This window comes from Bombus vancouverensis, chromosome 16, assembly GCF_051014615.1.
Source record: "Bombus vancouverensis nearcticus chromosome 16, iyBomVanc1_principal, whole genome shotgun sequence".
NCBI lineage: Eukaryota > Metazoa > Arthropoda > Insecta > Hymenoptera > Apidae > Bombus > Bombus vancouverensis.
This window is the reverse complement of record NC_134926.1, coordinates 8,771,000-8,790,348: the sequence shown is the minus strand read 5'-3', so window position 1 is coordinate 8,790,348 and position 19,349 is coordinate 8,771,000. Positions and strand designations below refer to the sequence as shown.

The window sequence follows — 19,349 nt, the reverse complement described above, 5'->3', positions numbered from 1 at the left end:
AACTATTTTAATATGAATTCTAAGCGTAACCTTGATGTTTCTTTACGTTTATTTCGGCGATTAAGATCCACAATTCTCAACAGTTTCAACTCGTCTCTTCTTATGGAATCGCTGTCTCTCCCATTACGTTTCACTTTACGCAACGCGCGTATCGTAGAGATTTAAAGTAAATTTCTGATTCTCTCAAGAACAAAGCTTCGTGTAAAAATCTGTAATGTACGTTTTCAACTGGTTTCTTTCTCCAATGTTATCTCCATCTCTATTGCACCATCGTTCACAGAACACTCGACCTTTCTCCACCAAATATAGTTCACGGAACCTACGCAACTGGCTCTTAATCAACCAAGTTTGTTCTGCAATTGAAAGTTGCTCTCAATTTCTACTCGCCAAACGTAATTCGAGCGAAGATGTGAAATTCGAGCCGTAACGCGAAGCTAACAACGACGGAAACACGAAATCGAGGAGAAAAATAGCAGCTAAACGCACGTAGGTACATGGTCCCTCATAGGATGATAGGCGTATCAGGCATCGCTGGAAAATCTAATTACGATACAAACACGATTTTTCTTTCCTGTTTTCAGAGTAAGAAAGAAGAGAGACAGACGGTTCAAGTCGTTAAACGAGTTATCGTCCGGATGGAAATGGCTCGATACGATCTGTAATCTGGCAAAAGGTCTTCGAAGTTGAGTTAAATGCACCCATTGCGTTATTCTGAGATATTCTGAGGAATAAAATTTTAATTCCGTGAATTCCAATCGACGATCGGATTCGCTGATAGAAATATTTATATTTAAATTATTTCAATTACTATTTATGAATTAACCACTTTTCGTCCTTTCTCTAAATTGTATGGCCATTTGAGTTTAAGTTACGATTGTAGATAAAAAATAGAAGATTGTCGGATAGTAGATGAAAATATTTATTTGTGCCACGTGATTCTGTAATTTTGAGATATTTGAAAGTTTGTGATTTTTGCCATTCGAGGTTTGGTAATGTGAACATGAAAAAGTTATTTGTTACGAAGGTAAATACGATATGATAAATATTATCGAAAACGGAGACTTTTTCCCCATCAACTAAAAAAGACGTCCCTCGCATAATATTTGCTCTTTCGAAATAAACAATTCTCCCCTGCGATATTTCTTCTCGTCTTGCGCGATTTTTTCTAATATTCAACTTCTATCGTTTGTCACGTCGTTTAGTTATCAAAAACAATTGTTTCCTCGGACATTCCATTACGAAAAATATGTCCAACCTTTTTTGCCGATTAAATTATAACGTTCGTTCGTATTTTATTTCCAAAGCACAAATTTAATCGCAATGATTCGCAAATTTAATTAAAAAGTAACGCTCCACGTTCGTTATACTCCGTTGCATACATCATATTCATTGGCTGTTGCAAAATAATACACAGTGCATGTTACAGATTTTTAACAATAATAGATGAAAAAAGTTGGAAGACTATTGAAACATTGATTTTTCCATTCTCATACGCTGTATATTTTATTACATTTTATTTCGCGGATCTGTACGTATTCCTTTTCTTTTCGTCTTTCTTTCATCAATGATTCCGGTGTAATCAATGGAAACGATCGCATGAATACGAACTCACCGGAAGCTTTGTCGTTTCAATTAACAGGTTAATCCGAAACCGATATCGGCCGTGGGAAACGAAATATTTTAGACTCATAGCGTATAAATTGTTTAATACCGGTTGCTACTTCACATTTATACACGCGGAATTTATTTATATTCGTCGAACGAGAGACCAATGTGTGTGAATAATATCAGCAATCGAAATATCTTCAGCCGTAACATTTCCTACAAGTAATTGTTATTAAAATGAGAACGTAAATGTATTTATGGATAATTCAGAAGTGACAAGATTTATCGAAAAATATTGAAATATCTCTCGTTGCATAATCAAATTTTGATTTAGCTTTTATTCGTTTGGTTGCGTTTACAGAAATATAAAATTGCAGAAATATTCTACCTGGTATACGAATAACACGTAATATAGATGTAAATTAATTTTGTCGAAAGTACGTGCATCGGTGAGCGGAAAGTTCAGAAAATTTGATATACGTCATTTCGATAAGGAAACGAGGTTGGAAATTAGGACGATCAGTGAATGGGATCAGACGTAAAAACGGCATATTTAAAATCCGATTTTCAGCATCATTAAGGTCAACGCGTGTCGAAAGACATGTCGTGATGTCATAGGAATTCGACGTACTCGTTGGCTCGCTGATAAACCGGCCCTTCCCATAACGATCGATCAGTCTGTGGCAGAAATCAGTTGATATCTGTGCTGTCGAAAAAAAGATACGCTTACAATATGATGGACGATATTCTTAGAAGCTTCCAAAAAATCTTGTAACGATGTAAGTATTGTCGGAAAATTGATAAAATTTCGATAGAATAGATCGATCATTGATTGGAGGAGGGAATTTTTTACAGATTTACAGCATTAAAATAATATAATGATTTGTATATTTTATTGTATAAAATATACTGTTTATAAAATAATATATAATGCAAAATACTAGCGAGAAAATAATAATAATAATAATAATAGTGAATCTGTATAAATATTCTCATGCCGGATCCTCCAAAGATGACCATTATTTCCCCTTCCAACCTCCACCAAAAAAAAAACCATAGCAAAGCAAAAATTATGATTAGAAATGATATTCTTCTCTCGTTCTCAAATTTCATCTCTTCGATCACATTAAAACATGAAATTTCGAAACTGTGAGGTGAGTTAATTTTCTGACACTTTTACGAATTTTGTCCTTTCCGTTTTCACGAACACGGTCATCCCATAATCGATAACCTAACGATTCTACCACGTTTTACCGCGTAGGAACTAATGTGCGTGTAAAGATAAAGAAAAATTGTGTTATCAAAACGCGATAAGAAGAAGCTATAACGGAGATGCTCGAAATAAACCGTACCTGTCGACACGATGAAACGGGCAAACCTGAATCTTTCGACGAGCAAAAAAGATTTGAGAATCACTTTATTTCCAGCGATCCTGGTTCGTGTCGAATTACTTTGCAATTCAATACCAGGAAACGACTTTCGAGAAACCTAATTCACGCGGAACAACAGTCTGATCGAGCAAGTGGCTCGCCTTTCCCAGAAAGAAAACTGGATTCAGAGTTTAAAGTTTAAACACGAAGAACGAGAAGTGGATTTCAAGAAAAGAACCGGTGAATCCCATGGAAAAGATTAAATCGTCGATTACATTCACAAACAAAAATATTTGTATTTAAATTAATTCAGAGAATACTACGGAATATTCGTTTTTATATTGGATCATGAGTTAAGTAAGTAAGTAAGTAAGTAAGTAAGTAAGTAAGTAGAATTTTAATATCGTGGATCGCAGATAATGATATTCGGTTGTAACGAGCTTCTTCCTACTTTGAGCAAAAAATAATTCCAAAATGACTCTCACGATAATTTAATCAGACACTGTGTGTTTTTTAAATTTCTACTCGCGTGGCGATTTAATAAATTCACAATTTCATTCCCCTTCAGACTTCAGCTTACATTTTCATCGCTCGCGTTATATTTTGTAAATTCGTTCTTGCATTGGCGATAATTTGACAAACTACGATTTATCAAAGGTTCGGAAAACTCAAACGCAACTTTCCATTTCCACCAAAATGTTCATTTTCGTTCTTTCTCAAATTTCAGACGAACGATCATTCGCACTGTACATTTCCTCGCCCATTATATATTTACTCATCCACTGTATATTTTCCAAATGTACGCTAACAAACGGAAGATGTTTGAAGTTTAATGAAATGTTACTAATATTGCAGGAAATCCGTCGCAAACTTAAATTCTCAATTCCGATCAATTAGTCCGCAAACTTTAGACAAAAAATAATTTAATATTGTAAGAAACGTAAATTAAACAATTTAATATTTTCCATCTAATAGTTTGACCGTCGAATGTATACCTTCGTGTATTTGTATTTCTGTTTTTGTATATTTCTATATATTTGTCCCTATCTTTTATTTTTATGTTTATGTTTATTTTTATATTCATATCTTGCCCGTATCTTTTATATCTTTCATATCAACATTCCAGAAAGTACATATGTTACGATTTATATCTGAATGTATCTAAATGTATGTATTACAGTGTTTGGATGTACCTAATATTGGTTGTTAGTACAATGTTTACATGGGAAAAATGTTTGGACCACGTCAGTCCGATTAAGAGCGCGAGGAAAAGGAGACGAGAGAGATAAAGATAGATGAAAAGATACATACGGCGAAAAACGCGCGTTCTTCGGCTAGTACTGAAGAAGACGTTGCGAACGGAAGAGCGTCACAAAGTAGGAATCTTGTGAAAGTGAACCGCAAAGAGTGGTAGAAAAGTTACGAGTTTCGGTGAGTTTAATTAAACTATTAAAAGCCAACGTTTTGCAAATACTTCATATTTCATTCGCGAATTCTCTTCATTTCCTTTCTTTCTCTTCCTTTTTCTTTTATTTTCTTCTTTTCTTTTTCTAACCAGTTTACACGACTGAATTCTGCTGCTTAACATTTTAAGAAACTTTTTCTTCCATACAATTAAAATTGTACGAAATTGTGAAACAATTTTATCATCATTCCTAAACCATTGTATTATTATACAATCGAAAACTTTTTTTTTTTTGAAAATTAATGTGATTCAATTCTACGCTTTCGATGCAATAATTTCATATTAAAATTCCTCAATTTTTCACATACAATTTTCATTTATTTTATTGCCCGTTCGTTAATGAGGTTAGGAGAAGGAGTTGTAAAAGGAACAGCATTTACGAGATCAGGAAAAGTTCCAGGAGGTTAGAATTTCGCTATGGGTTTAATTAATTCCAGTCGTAGACTGGGAATATTTATTAAGTGGACAGTTCTGCGTGTATATTCGAACCTTTGAGCCTGTTATTTCTATGTACGGCTTGTTAACGTATAACCAAACTAACCTCAACCTAACCCAAACCTAACCTAAATACACGCATAATTTATTTAGTTCGACGATACTCTGATAAGTATTTGCTTAACGAGATACGAGTATAACTTCAATTTAACTGGGACTTTACTGAAACCGAAACATAAAAAAGAAAATTCTGCTATTTTCTATGCTATTTTTAATCAATTTTCGATCGTGATACACCAATACTACCATATTCCATAGAATTCGATGTATGCAAAGAGAAAGGGGGAAGAAAGGAATTTTTTATTAAGAAAATACACATGCATTTTTGCACTTGCAAGCAAGAAAAATATAACTGTGAATATGTAATTCACTTTGAAACATTCAGCCTTTTCCTTTTTCTTTCATTTTTTTTTTTCAAATTTATTATATCTGTACATGACAAAGAAATATTTACAATACAAATTATTACAGCTACGATGGCGGATAACAAGAACGAAGTGTTCGAAGAATGTGCTGACGATAAGAAATGTGATAATGACGAAGAGTGTGTTAACGACAAGGAATGTTCAGTTGACGAAGTGGATTCTAACGACGAAGTGGATTCTAACGATAAAGAATGTTCTGATGACGAATTTTCTAATGTCGAAGAAAACGAGAACGGAGAACGGCGGGGGCGCCGGAGCAAAAGGACCATAATCGACCCACCGCGAAAAACGCCGATGTACTATGATCACAAAGGAAAGCTTAGGAAGCCCTTCCGTATACCACAGAAAAATTTTAGATAAATTTCTTTATATCTACCGAATCGATCAACCAAATAAATTACAATAAAATATATAACACATAGTTTCAATTTAAATATATTAACAAACTTTTTGAATTATTATTCATTTCAAGTCGTACAATCTTAAACATTCGCAAACCTAAAGTTTCGCAACTGTAGATCGTCGATGTTAAAACCTTGCGATTTAAAAAGACAAATTTGTACAATGCAGAAATAGATTGGAATAACACTAAATTAAAACAGTCAAATCCTATCGACTACTTTTCTAATTTAATCCATTCGAAATTCCATAAATTCGAAAATTTCTAACCTCGTAATTCTTCGAATCGGTAGGAAAATCGTGTTACGGTAGTTTTCGTGACTGCCTAATTTCAAATATAGTGTGACCTTTAAACAGTAGGGTAGATCATTCTTAAATCGTGTGAAAATGCGTTTCAACTTCAAGATCTCATTGTACCGAGTGACTTTTGACCTGGCGAAGATAAGAAATGATAAGTGGCAGCGACAGCTGCAGGGGATGAAACGAGATTGGCCGTGAGCCAAGACGTGTTTAGCCACATTCCACGGGCCACGGCTCACGGGGGATCCCCTGGGGCTACAGCCTTGCACCGTCATGAATGTAGCGCCATTCCCAACACCAGCCAAACCTTATTACCAAACACTTGCCTCGAATTATTAAACAGCCGATCTACAATGCAGATTTGTCCTACCGAAATTATTCGACGTTTCGCTTGATTCATGGCCTTTTGCTCCTTTGGCAATTTCTTCTCACAGCGATTTATGACTGTTCGGTAAAACGTGAGAAATGAGCTTCAAGTTACTAGACTTTGCGAGACACGGTTGCTGGGAAATTTTGTAACGTTACGTTTCTGGGGATTTTTCGACATATCAGGCTCCCGGGGAATTTTGGAATTTTTAGTTTCTCGGATTTGCAAAATATGGTGGGAATTTTCCAACTGTTGGAAGATTAACATTTTGTAGCTTCGAAGACTCGAGATCTGTGAGAGGCGAGTTCCCCGAATTATGTAATTTCTAAATTCCGTGCAATCGAAAAGTTGCGAGAAGGTACGAACCGTTTGAGTTTGAAATACTTGAAATTGCAAAATTTCGGAAATTTGGAATTGTGCAATCTTAAAAATTGAAAGATTCTCAACCATTTTGATATTTTCAACTAAATTTAAAAAAAAGTTGAAATCTTCCAATTTTCCAGTTAATTTCCCAATTTGAAGAAGACAAAGCTGCGAAACGATAAGGAAATTGCAGATTGAATTGGTCCGTGAAAAGAAGTAATTAGATCATTTTTCTGGATCTGAAGAAAACACGACTTCATAAAAAGTATAATTTCTGATTCATGAATTTTCAACGTCGTTTCAGCTTCGTTTCACTGTCCGTAAAAGAATTCCCTGAGAAGAAGAAATCACAATTGACTTTTAATCTTTCCCTGCTCCTTTGAAGACCGGAAATGGATTTCCTGACGCCAGATAGCGCGAACGTCGCTGGAATTTTAACCACAATGCGACGTCTTCCACTAGACTTCAAATCAAGCCGCATGAAATACGAAAATAACTATTTTTCACCAACGATGCGACCATTTAAATAAATTTTCCACGAACTAACAAACGGACATGTTTTTTCTTAACAGCAATTAAAGCAGACCAATTAATTATTTTCATGTAAAAATAAAGAAAATTCATGGCTTTTACTTGTATAGAAAAATATGCCAAGTAAGTTCATTTCAGAGTTAGAAACACGTTGAATCTGTAAATTATTTCCATTCGAAGAACAAAGAAACCGATTGTTATAATTCTTGTAATTTTCTAAACGAATGACTATGATTATTCTTCTATTAAAAAGAGAAAGTACAGCTATGTCTCTCGCATAATTTTTCATCACAAACATTTTCGTAACATTATCAATGTTTCTCAAACAACAGTACACTGTTACCCGTTTCGTTGCTTTTTTCAAATCTTTTTATCGACAGCTGCAAATTCAGTGAAATGATAAAGTTACTAGATAAAAAATCAAACGATAAATAAAATAATTAACGACGCACTATTTTTCTCTTTTTTTTTGAAATTAATTAATTACCATGTAAACGATTGTAAAAATCGTCAAAAGACTAGTGGAACAAATAACCCTGTGAGTCGTTTATGCAATAAGCCAAAATTTCGATAGAAATTTGCATTGACACTGATGATCATAATAGCTGAGATACAAATTAATCAAACAATGAAATGAGAAATAACCACGTAATAGTGGTGCACAAAATGAATTTAATAAATCCGGCTCTAATTGTTGTTACTATTATTGTCGTTATTGCCGTCGTTGCATTACTATTGTTATTATTATTATTGATCCAATTTTCTGCATCACGGTTTCTCCGTAATTACACGTTCCACAGTTTCAGTTTCATAGGTAAATTCGATTCTATAGCTATCGTGCTGCCCTCTATCTGGGGATTTCGCGTCGGGCGACCGCTTGGAACGTGACTTCCGGAAAACGAGACCACTTTCACGGTTTGGTTGACGAATGGATCGCAAAAAAACACAGGAAACTGGCGAACTACCCGTCCCAGCGAATTTCCAAAATTCGCATCGACTTTGATTTGTTTTTCTACAGGATGTTCAAGAAATAATGTATCTTCTATGAAAATAGCGAAAAAAACGTGTAGTTTAGTACGGATCTGTATTTTTCACTGAACTAAGGTTTATTGGAATGTTGTTTGAAAATAAAACAGATACAAAATGTGAGGAAATACGACTGTGTGATTGAGAAGAAAGGAAAATATATTAGTAGCGATTGAACACGTAATGCTGTTCTATAATTTCATATCAGCTGTTTTACAGGCAAACGTATCTTCCTAATTTGAATAAAAATTTGCTTTTTCCCATAGATTATGAATTCTCAATCGCATTAAATAAAAAACACTGATACTAATACACTAATGACATACATCTGATGTAGATTATGAATTTTGAATTGTACGTATGGGTTTAATAAAATACTAGTACTAATTTCGTCCTCCCATTTTTAAGAAAATTTTGGTATTTCACGCAAATTATAAATTGCAATTTAATTATAATAAAATACTGACGCTAATACACTAATTATTCCTCCTTCGAATAAGGATACCTTTAATAAACTTGTAGTAAACATTTCGCATACGATATAGGTTATGAATTATATATTCTATACACAAATCGATCTGAATGCGTTATTTTAGCGTTTCTTCATCGTTCGAATTCATAAATAACACAATGTCAGACATGCACATTGCCTCTTGCCATTATTGACGTTTATAAATCGATTATATTTTTGAGGTTATGTTGCAACCTCGCTAAACGAAATGTCGTTTCCAATGGCAACGTGCAAGCCACAGAGTAATCACAGAGAGGAGCGGGCAAATCATTTCGTTTTATGATCGAACTTCTTAAAGCTCAAAAAAAAAAAAAAAAAAAATATTTGAATTATTCATTCGTGCGCTTAACGGTATAACACAAAACGATAAATCAAATGTTGAACTATGCGGTGAACTATGACAAAACAACTGTTGGACAGCTGATATGCTAATAAAAATCGTCATAAATCAACATTAGAATCGGCGTCGTCGGTTATTTCAATCGAACGACACGATTCGCGTGTCAGAATTTCTAGAATAACGATTCGTTTTTCGCCCCGGGATGATTAATTACGTACGATCGATGTACTCGTATTCTATAGCGAAAAAAAAGAAACTAGGAGGAGGGCAGGGGAGGGGAGAAACGATGTTAATACTCGGTTTGAAATTCTCGAAACGAATCGATTTTATTAATGTTCCGTCACTAAGTTTCCTTTTTATCGGCGCTGGCGTTTCGATGATAATCCCCACTGACAATGACTAATGCGCTATTCCCAGAGATAAACTGTCGTGTATCATCCACTCATAAAATATCGAAACGGGAAGTGCCGTTGGTAAAGTTACTGAAGCATGACAGTTGGGTCTTTGCGCACGAATTATCGAGCTGATCAACTCGATTAGATCAAATATCGACGAGATAAGATTGGATTTCATTGGAAACTTACGTCTTCTTAAGGTAGGTCCTGGCCAGCTATGTCAGCCAAATTGAAGTCCCTTGGTAAACGACAAGTATAAAGTTGACATGGTGCTATGGAGGAATTTATATTTATTTTAGAACGTTGCAGGTTAATAGAAATAATCAGGATATGAGAATAAAAAGTTCAATTGCTTAGTGCGGTTGATCGATGCAGCAGGGCTGACCTACGTCATAGCAATTCCGAGTATTTTATTCAGTGCAAATTATAGAGCGGAACGTATTGTTAAAAACAAAAATACCGGGAACACAAGTTCGTTTGAAAAATGTTACAACGTCCAGTAAACTTCGTTAGAAATATAGTGATAACAATTTATTGAAAAATCTGAAATAGTCATAAATTTCAAGGTTTACATATTGGCTTGGCAACTAAGTGACTGCGGATTTTGTCATTAGGTGGTAATGTAAAAATCCGCAGTCACTTAGTTGCCAACCCAATAAGACCTGCCTTAACATATTTGTATCGTGACAGTATCCCCCGGAAATAAAACACGAGCCGAGGCTCGTAAGCCACGTTTTTCGCGCCTCTTCTTCCTGCGAAGAAATTTCTTGGCTGTCTGTACTTTTTACGCGCGCACGCTGCAAACAATTCAGAAATAGACAGAACAGCAACTTCGCGTAACGCGTTACAACTTCGTTATAACACGCGGTATTTTGGACGCCGAAGCTACCGATATTGCATATTCTAAAAATACCGATGAAGAAATTTCCTATTAAAAAAAAAAAAAAGCAATCGGAATTTTCGTTTTACGACACTTCTTCGTTTTAGCATTTTATGATAGGAAACGCGTGTCTTCAACTGGCAATTTGGTCGTGAAAACGAGACGAACTTTTCAATTATCCTATCCAGGATTGACATCTGATAGAAAATCTGATAGGAGACGGCGAGTGACAAAAAAAGATCACGAAATATCGAACAAGACATGTTGTGAAAAAAAGAAATGTATACAGAACTATTGTGTTGGCAACTAAGTGATTGCAGATTTTGTCATTACCACTGTGGCGGCACTCGACAACAAATACCGCCACTCGACACTAATTAGCACCGGACGACGGCAGCGCAGTGGTTAGCGCCTTAGGTTACGAACTTTCGGGACCCGAGTTCGAATCCCGGTCACCGTAGTTCCGATTTTTCTTCCGCGCATCTAAATTAGAAGAAAAATAGCAGTACCCCATCAGCGACATCTACAGCCAGCGATACAAATATCACGGACAATACATACCACTTCACCACCTAATGACAAACTCCGCAATCACTTAGTTGCCAACCCCAATATAACTAATTCGTCAACCTATCTCACTAATTGTTTACTAATTATTTGCCAATTAGTAGCGCTGATTAGGGTCACTGTAGGAAATCAAGCGTGCAAATACACTATTATTTAAATATGTATACATTTACAGAATACACGTAATTGTTATCATTGACAACTTTCCAGATGATACGACGAAAGATAATAAATAAAAAAAGAAGAGAGAGAGAGAGAAAAAAAAGTGGTAGAATGGAGAAAATGGTAGAGATAAATGTGTGCAATCAGCGTAAATCCCTGGACCCTCGAGTCTAGAAAATTCGAGCAGATCTTGACACGAGTGCAAGATTATTTATATTCAGAAGGGGGATGAAAGCTGGTAAAGCCGTCGAATAGCCGGTCGACGTGTGGTGAAATATGAAAATATTGCCCGTTTCTCATAACTGGCAAGACTACGTTCGTTCCATCTACCCGGATGGTTCATCGAATTCATTCCATGTTCTAAAATGTATCTAGCAACGGCTATAGCTCAATGGAAAGTTCAACCAATTTTCCTAGCAAGAATATTCATAAAATTGATATCGATATCGTATGGAGATAAAATATTTTATTATCAAATCAGGATATTAGTGGATAATATTCTTACAATATTATAATTTCTTATTAAATTATTTATTCTTCTACATTTATAATTCTTATGTTTTTAATTTATTATTTATATCGAATAAATATAATTCGTTTCATTGTATCGTAGAATTTGTACAATATTTGTCGAAATTTTACAATGTATAATTCGATTTGCTTTTTCACGTACAATTCCCTCTTTGCCTGTTGTAGCAGAATTACCAGCGACAGGGGCACATCCTCAACCCGCAAATTCGAAAAATTAGGAAACTTTGGCGATACGTGGAGGATATGTGGGCATGTATCGGGCATTTTTTTCCTGTCCAAACTCCCTCTGAAGAGATCAGATTGACCCGTGAAAATCCGGGTATTTTCCGATTTTACATTTTACAACTGGCTAAAAGTTTCAGAAATTTTTTATCAAATAATAGTCCTAATTGAAGCAAGTAACTTTCGTCGAAACATTCTCGTTCAGTTTCGTATAGATCGCGCGTCACAAGCTATAAAAATTGTCGAATCCGTAAGGGTCAATTTTAACCCCCTAGGAATGAATTTGAACAGCAAAAATATTTACGTAAAAAAATATACATATAATCCAAACCTTCATAATTTTTTTAATTTGGAGGTTAGGGATTTCATGGACACTCTGTACATAAAAAATCTTTGAAAATTTTAAATCTTTAAAAATCCGCTCAAAGGAAATTTTGAAATCGCTCAAAATCGTCACTGACATTCTCAGCCGCCAAATTTCGATCGATTGTGATCAAATAGTAGTCCTAATTGAAGCAAGTAACTTTCGTCTAAACATTCTCGTTCAGTCTCGTACAGATCGCGCGTCACAAGCTATAAAAATTGCCGAATCCGTAAGGGTCAATTTTAACCCCCTAGGAATGAATTTGAACAGCAAAAATATTTACGTAAAAAATATACATATAATCCAAACCTTCATAATTTTTTTAATTTGGAGGTTAGGGATTTCATGGACACTCTGTACATAAAAAATCTTTGAAAATTTTAAATCTTTAAAAATCTGCTCAAAGGAAATTTCAAAATCGTCGCTGACATTCTCAGCCACCAAACTTCGATCGATTAAAAGAGAGGGTAGAATTTTAATCTGACGAACAGGTGGAACGAGAAGGAATATCATCTTTTTCTACGCGCATATTCCTTCCATGTGTTTCTATTGATTGATGGTGGGGTTAGCCAGAGGCGAACAGACACAGTGTATACGTATGTGGAAATGCGCGATGAAATTCGGCACACATTGTTGGCGAGTAAAAGCCGTGACGTCGATGGAAATCCCAGTAAACCCAGAAACGCTAAATCTCCGGATAGCCGGTTGTATTTTGCCGTGACTTTAGCCGTTCATAATCATAATCAGGGCTCGTGCTACGAACTCGAGCATTTGCAGCAATCGATAGGGTCTACGATCGTAACACAGTCTCATCCTTTCATCCTCTTTCCCAATCAGTATGCTCGTGTTTCATATTTTTCTGCGTTTAGTTTGCTTTTTCTTTCTTATTATTAAATTTACTTTTTTTTCTGCGTTAGGATTTCCACTATATTAACGAGCTGCTCACAAATATAAGCAAGAAAGTACTAATATTGCAAAATATACGACTAGTTTTTAATTTAATTTTTTGGATTATACTATACCAAATTGATACACTTCTATAGCAAGAACCTGGTTCAGCATGTTAATATAATCACTCTTCAATACGTGGTAATGAAATAAAATATAACTGTGAAGCACTAATAGGTTGGCAACTAAGTGATTGCGGATTTTGTCATTAGGTGGTATTGGCAAAATCCGCAATCACTTAGTTGCCATTCCAATATCGTGTTGATACATTGGAATATAGTAAAGTGTATTAAATACTTCGTTATTTTCTTAATGAACAGATTAAATCGATATATTTCTATATTAATAGTACGTTTCAACATATCAGTACAATTATTCTTTAACGCTTTCGTTACGGCCAACTTGTCCGACGCGTCACTCGCGCCGAACGAGCCGCCGCGTCAAAACAGTGCACGGTGCGCGAGAAAGATCGTCAGCGGTCACGTTTACGCTTCACTGCAAACCGAGCTGCTGCGACGGTGTTTACCGAAGATAAAAACCTTCCTCAAAACAGAGTATTTATAACTTCTTAACACGCTCACTTTTAATTACAATTTGGAAACAAAACATTACAGAATATAATAATATAATACAATTGTATGATACTAATAGCTTTTAATAATGATATTGCGTGTGGTATTTTTCGAAATACCAAATTAACCAAAAATTTCAAATCTACCACTGGTATCGCGATTCGCTACACAGTTCCCATCAATCGACTATAATCGACAACACACTTCGGTTTTTTAATCATTTTTTACACAACACATATACACTGTCCTCTTGTTACACCATTTTATTGTTACATTACCATATTATGTGGTATAACGCATGCAAATGTAATTTTCAGAATGTCACAATAATATTAAATGCTTCAAGTACGTTAAACCTACAATATGCTGAGGTAAATTATACGCATTATACTAATTTGATACGTTCTAATATAAAATAATATACTTAAACATAGAAATATAATTACACGCTGACTGTACTGGGTTGACAACTAAGTGATTGCGGATTTTGTCAATACCACCTAGTGGCAAAATCCGTAATCACTTAGTTGCCAACCCAATATATCCATGCAACTTGATATACAATCTAACATACTGTGTAATGAACACAGAGATATATCAAATACATTCAATACGCTTTATCGCGTATTCAATGTTGTTATACTTGATACAACATGTAGTATATATCGAATATACGTAATATACTTGGCTATATTCTAGTATCCCAGTGTAGTCGAAACCACTAAAATATTTGAAATATTCGAATGCATTTCAATCCGCCATTACGTTTAACCGTATCAAATGTACTACGTTTTCATATATTACTATACTATATCTTCATTTGCATCCTATTACATGGCACTGCATCAGCACGCGGAGATACTGTAATAATTACTTTTAGGCTCCTATAACTCAAACATCGCGATCAAATAATTTCCAGAGAACAATATCGTGAATCTGTCTTGCAAATCGTTCTATTAGCCGATAGATATTAGGTTGGCAACTATGTGACCTACATTACCATCTAATGACAAAATCCGCAATCACTTAGATGCCAACCCAAATAGAAACGAACAGAACGCACAGATGAAAATGCGCAAACGTAAAATCCAAACGATTTGAAGAGTTTCAGATGGAAGACAGAGGAGAGGCGCATAGTTTCTATTCAATTACCTATGGCTGTCTGTTCGCGTGGTTATTAAAACGGATAAATCTTGTTTGTCGTTGCTTCTTCACCCGATTGCAATTTTCAGCGCCGAAACATCGAATTAAATCGCTGTCGCATGGATCCGCACGGTTGTTCGCGTGCGTTCGTCCAATAAATTAGAAACAATTGGGCGGATTAGAATTTCGGTTGGTTCACGCGACCCTGCCATGTCATCGAGCTAGTTGATCCTACAGATAAGCACAGGTAAATAATGCGCTATTACTTTCACGCCTAACCTTTCACGCTTAAACAGATTGACCCATAAACGATAGGAAATTGTTCTCAGCTTTGCCACATGTTCCGAAGTAAAAGTATTTTCGTTGTATGCAGTGGCCGATGAAGATATTTCAACGCATAGCGCAGAAAATTGCTACGAACGTATTACGTGCACTACGTGTGACTTTTCTCATATTTTGCGGCATCGAAACACGAGTATCGCGGTTGTAACAGTAAAATTTGAAACTAGTCTGGAAATATGTATAAAAGCTGTAACATGTTTGTTGCAAACGTACGTTAAGCGAAAAATTAGTATACAGCATGAATAGTAGTATTAGTTTGGCAACGAAGTGATTACTGATTTTGTCAATAGGTGGCATTGGCAAAATCCGCCATCACTTAGTTGCCAACGCAATATATTGAATATCCAATTGATGCTGAAGACGATCCCACTAAACATTACGCTTTATTAATTTAATGAAGGATTAATTGTTGAGTGTTTAAATATTTTGATGATCCTCGCCAAGTACGTGTTTTGTAATTGACACTGTATAGTAAATGCAAGAGCCGAGTTGCTTGGAGGATTTGTTTGTATTGAAATTTGATAGTGTCGAAACGATATGGAGACTTTGCACGACATTCAAGTCGACGGAATACCTTTTTTTGAAATTTGAATTTGAATTTTACCTCTTATCGAATGCCACTGAATCGCGTTAATAAAGAAGAAATTTACTATAAAACGTGTATACCAGAATGTAGAATTTACAATGAAACTATGGAACCTCGTTAGAGTGTGTTAATTTATAATTTGAATATTCCTGTGATTTTCTCGTGTGAACTGATATTTGGGAAAATTGGCGTGAAGCTTCCTGTAAAACCTGATTTAACGCCTGAAGAAGTTTCCTATTCAACGTAATAATTTTACAATGCATAGATTATACCAAACGGATTTACAAATGAAGAAAGTACAACAGCTGAACTACAAAGTTTTTTCAATTCTAACTATTCTAAAAATTCTCACGAATGTGGAATATGATGAAGTAAAATAGTCGACGAAACATAGAAAAGAAATTCACATAGATTAACATAATAAAAAAAAAAACGTTACAAAACTTTCAAATCTAATCGAATAATATTTATGTTAAAATGGAAACATATATTATTACAATTTGAACAAATATGATTCGTGTAGCTAATTATGTTGGAAATTAATTGCCTAGGGCACACGGTGATATACGTGAAAGGGACAGTGTGGATGAATGAAAAAGCTGAAATTTGTCGAGATATAGTACATAACATATATTATAGATATAAGATATAACATATGTGAAGCTTCTATATTATTCGATATCGAGGTTTCTCTACACAGTTGTGTGTTTTGTTTGAATCCCGTATTTAGTAAATATTCTATTATTTGTTTATTCCAACCATGTGCGTCTAGTTCTGTTAGTTCTATGCTATTTGCTTTCACGCAATATTGCATGTACATTATGTACAAGAAAATAGATCAAACGTGGAGATTAAATTATAATATATATATATATATAATTTAACCTCCTATATTAAATTTTAAATATATATATATAAAAGAAGTTTAAAATTGCTACTTGTAAATTAATGTAACTTGTAAATTACCAATTTGGTTAACAGATTAGCGAAAGGGAATATTGTACATGAAAATAAATTATGAAATTACGTATGAAAACAAAGCATAGAATTACATGCGAAAATAGATTATGAAATTATACATGGAAATATGCAAATGGATGGACTAAAGAAAATTTTTGCTTGCCAATTAGTTAATAGATTAATAAAACAGAATATTATACATGCACGAAGATTATAAAATTATACATGGAAATATGCAAGGGGACAGACTAAAAATAGTTTCAAATTGCTGTTTAGCTAGACAAATTTACTGAATGTCCAGCTGGACAAATTGTAAAGTACAAATTAAATAAAAGAAAAAAGGAAAAGAAAAAAAATTGCTACTTGTAAATTAACATACTACCAATTGGTTAATTGGACAATGAAAGAGATGAATGTCGTAATGAAATATACAATTATACATGAAATTAGATCAGAAAATTGTACATAGAAAATTGTAAAAAAGAAATATTATAAAATAAAATTATTTATTAAAATAAAAAAAAATTATTTAAAAGAAAAGTCTACACGATTAAGAAATTTATCGAACAAATCTTCCTTTCCTAACATCCATAAAATTCCATAGATAAACGAAATAAGCCTAGAACTAAAGAAATCATATACACGTTTCCTGTCTACGTTGAAAATCACCGGTTTTGGCATTTGCAGCATTTACCACTGCAATTTCGAAATTCATAGAATGTAAACGACTTACTTGAAAAAGTAGGTGTCGTTGACGTATCCGAAAAAGGGAACAGTGTAGGTCAACATCCAAATATTTCCACCGCCGCAATCGTAGTAGGGTTTCGACCATCTACCATCCTCGTATTTCACCGTCAGAATTTCGTCTTCCTCGCGTTCCGTATGCGTCGTTTCGTTCAGTGTATACGTGTGGAAACCTGGACAACGAAATAACAATGGATTTCAATAAACTTTACATGACAGCAAGTGTATTTTTATTTTATTAATTTAAGATTACATGTATAGAACATAGACCATAAATAAGATACTTCAATAGTGGTGTAACTTTTCTAAATGAAACTATGCTTCTATGGCGCAGTTTGTAATTCTCTGCAAAAAGGTATCGAGGCGCTCGAGTCGATAAATGAATAGTTCGAAAGATAGTTTGCCTCTGGTCTTGTAAAACATATCGCATGAAAGACAAAGAAAACGTAAATATGAAAACATCGCGTTGTTCCCTTTTGTCTTGCATACAACACACATACATACGTCGAACAACTTTCATCCGAAACATTGTTTCGTATTTCTCATATTTATAGAAATAATCACGCGTGGACGTTTAAAACGGACATATGGCGTGTATCACGCTTATATTGGCAATCTATAATACTTAAACGGGTATTATAACAGTCGGGTTAAATTAAAAATAGTCTAGGTTACATTCATGAATACTAAACTGCGTATTTTTAATCCTTAAACCATAATACATTTTGACGGTAACCAAAAAGCTGTGAATCTGAGTCTTTTATAACCTATGCATTTTTCAGCAGGCGGTGCTTGTTAAAAGAGATCCAAAAACATTCATATAACGCTATCAAACGTTCTAAATTAAGGTTATCGTAAAACTTTTGTCGAATAACTGTTTCTAGACGACAGAAGAAAAGTTTTCTACGCGTTACGTTGAGAGAAACTCTTAACCCGGTCGAAATATACAAATATTCACATTTACAGGTTAAGGGTTAACTTTATTGTCATCGTTTAGCATTAAAATTCACTACTGACGCTTACACGATATGTCTATGATAAAAATTCGCAATACTTCGATGGACCAGCTTAGGTTAGATCGTTTCTAGATTAAATATATTGAAATTTATCACTTACCACTAACGAAATTTATCACCAGAACCGCACAAAGAAGTTAAGTATTCTAAAACTAATTAATTCGATCGACACTGTGAAGAAAAGAATAGAGAAATTTCTAAATCGCGAAACTTTTATACACATTACTTAATACTAACGCAGAACGATACGACCGACGTCACTCGTACCGTCCCCGATGTTTACCCAAATCGAACTGATTGAAATTGTGGAACGCGGAACGCTAGCGCCGATTGAACGTTAGGTCATAATATAAGGAAAATAATACATGAACTGAGTGTATACATCATCCGTTATTCGATCCATAAGCGTTTGAATGTAACAAAACAAAACAGCTGCACAGATGTGGAAATTCTTAGTCATCTGTAATCCAATAGTATGTATAATTATATATTAATATTAATGTCGACATTAAGCCAGATTATAATTAGATTGCGGATTTTTACGCATTTATAGGAGATTAAAAATTGGAAAATATGCAGAAATATACGACATATTCAAAGTACAGTATTTATTTTAATATTCAACGGGTGAAATAAATTTCTACTTAAATTCCATTTGTTCGATTAATTTGCATAAAAATCCGCAGCCTAATAATTACGTATGATCGAACAAGGAACTTG

General features: G+C 34.5%; 1 protein-coding gene and 1 long non-coding RNA gene across 3 annotated transcripts in view; one reads left to right on the top strand and one right to left on the bottom strand.

The window, feature by feature from the left end:
• LOC117161503 (metabotropic glycine receptor) overlaps nucleotides 1–19,349 on the bottom strand; it is a 157,867-nt gene that overhangs the window by 97,967 nt on the left and 40,551 nt on the right. The window contains exon 2 of the mRNA XM_033343084.2: nucleotides 17,603–17,786. Within this exon, the coding sequence (XP_033198975.1) occupies nucleotides 17,603–17,786 (184 nt within the window). The remainder of the gene's footprint in view (nucleotides 1–17,602; nucleotides 17,787–19,349) is intronic.
• Nucleotides 2,290–4,400, top strand: LOC143303749 (uncharacterized). 2 transcript variants are annotated; one of them, XR_013060351.1, is made up of 3 exons: nucleotides 2,290–2,384; nucleotides 3,033–3,336; nucleotides 4,156–4,400. It is a non-coding gene; the product is annotated as an uncharacterized LOC143303749 (long non-coding RNA). The 2 variants fall into 2 exon arrangements; XR_013060350.1 differs by having other exon boundaries at nucleotides 3,033–3,340.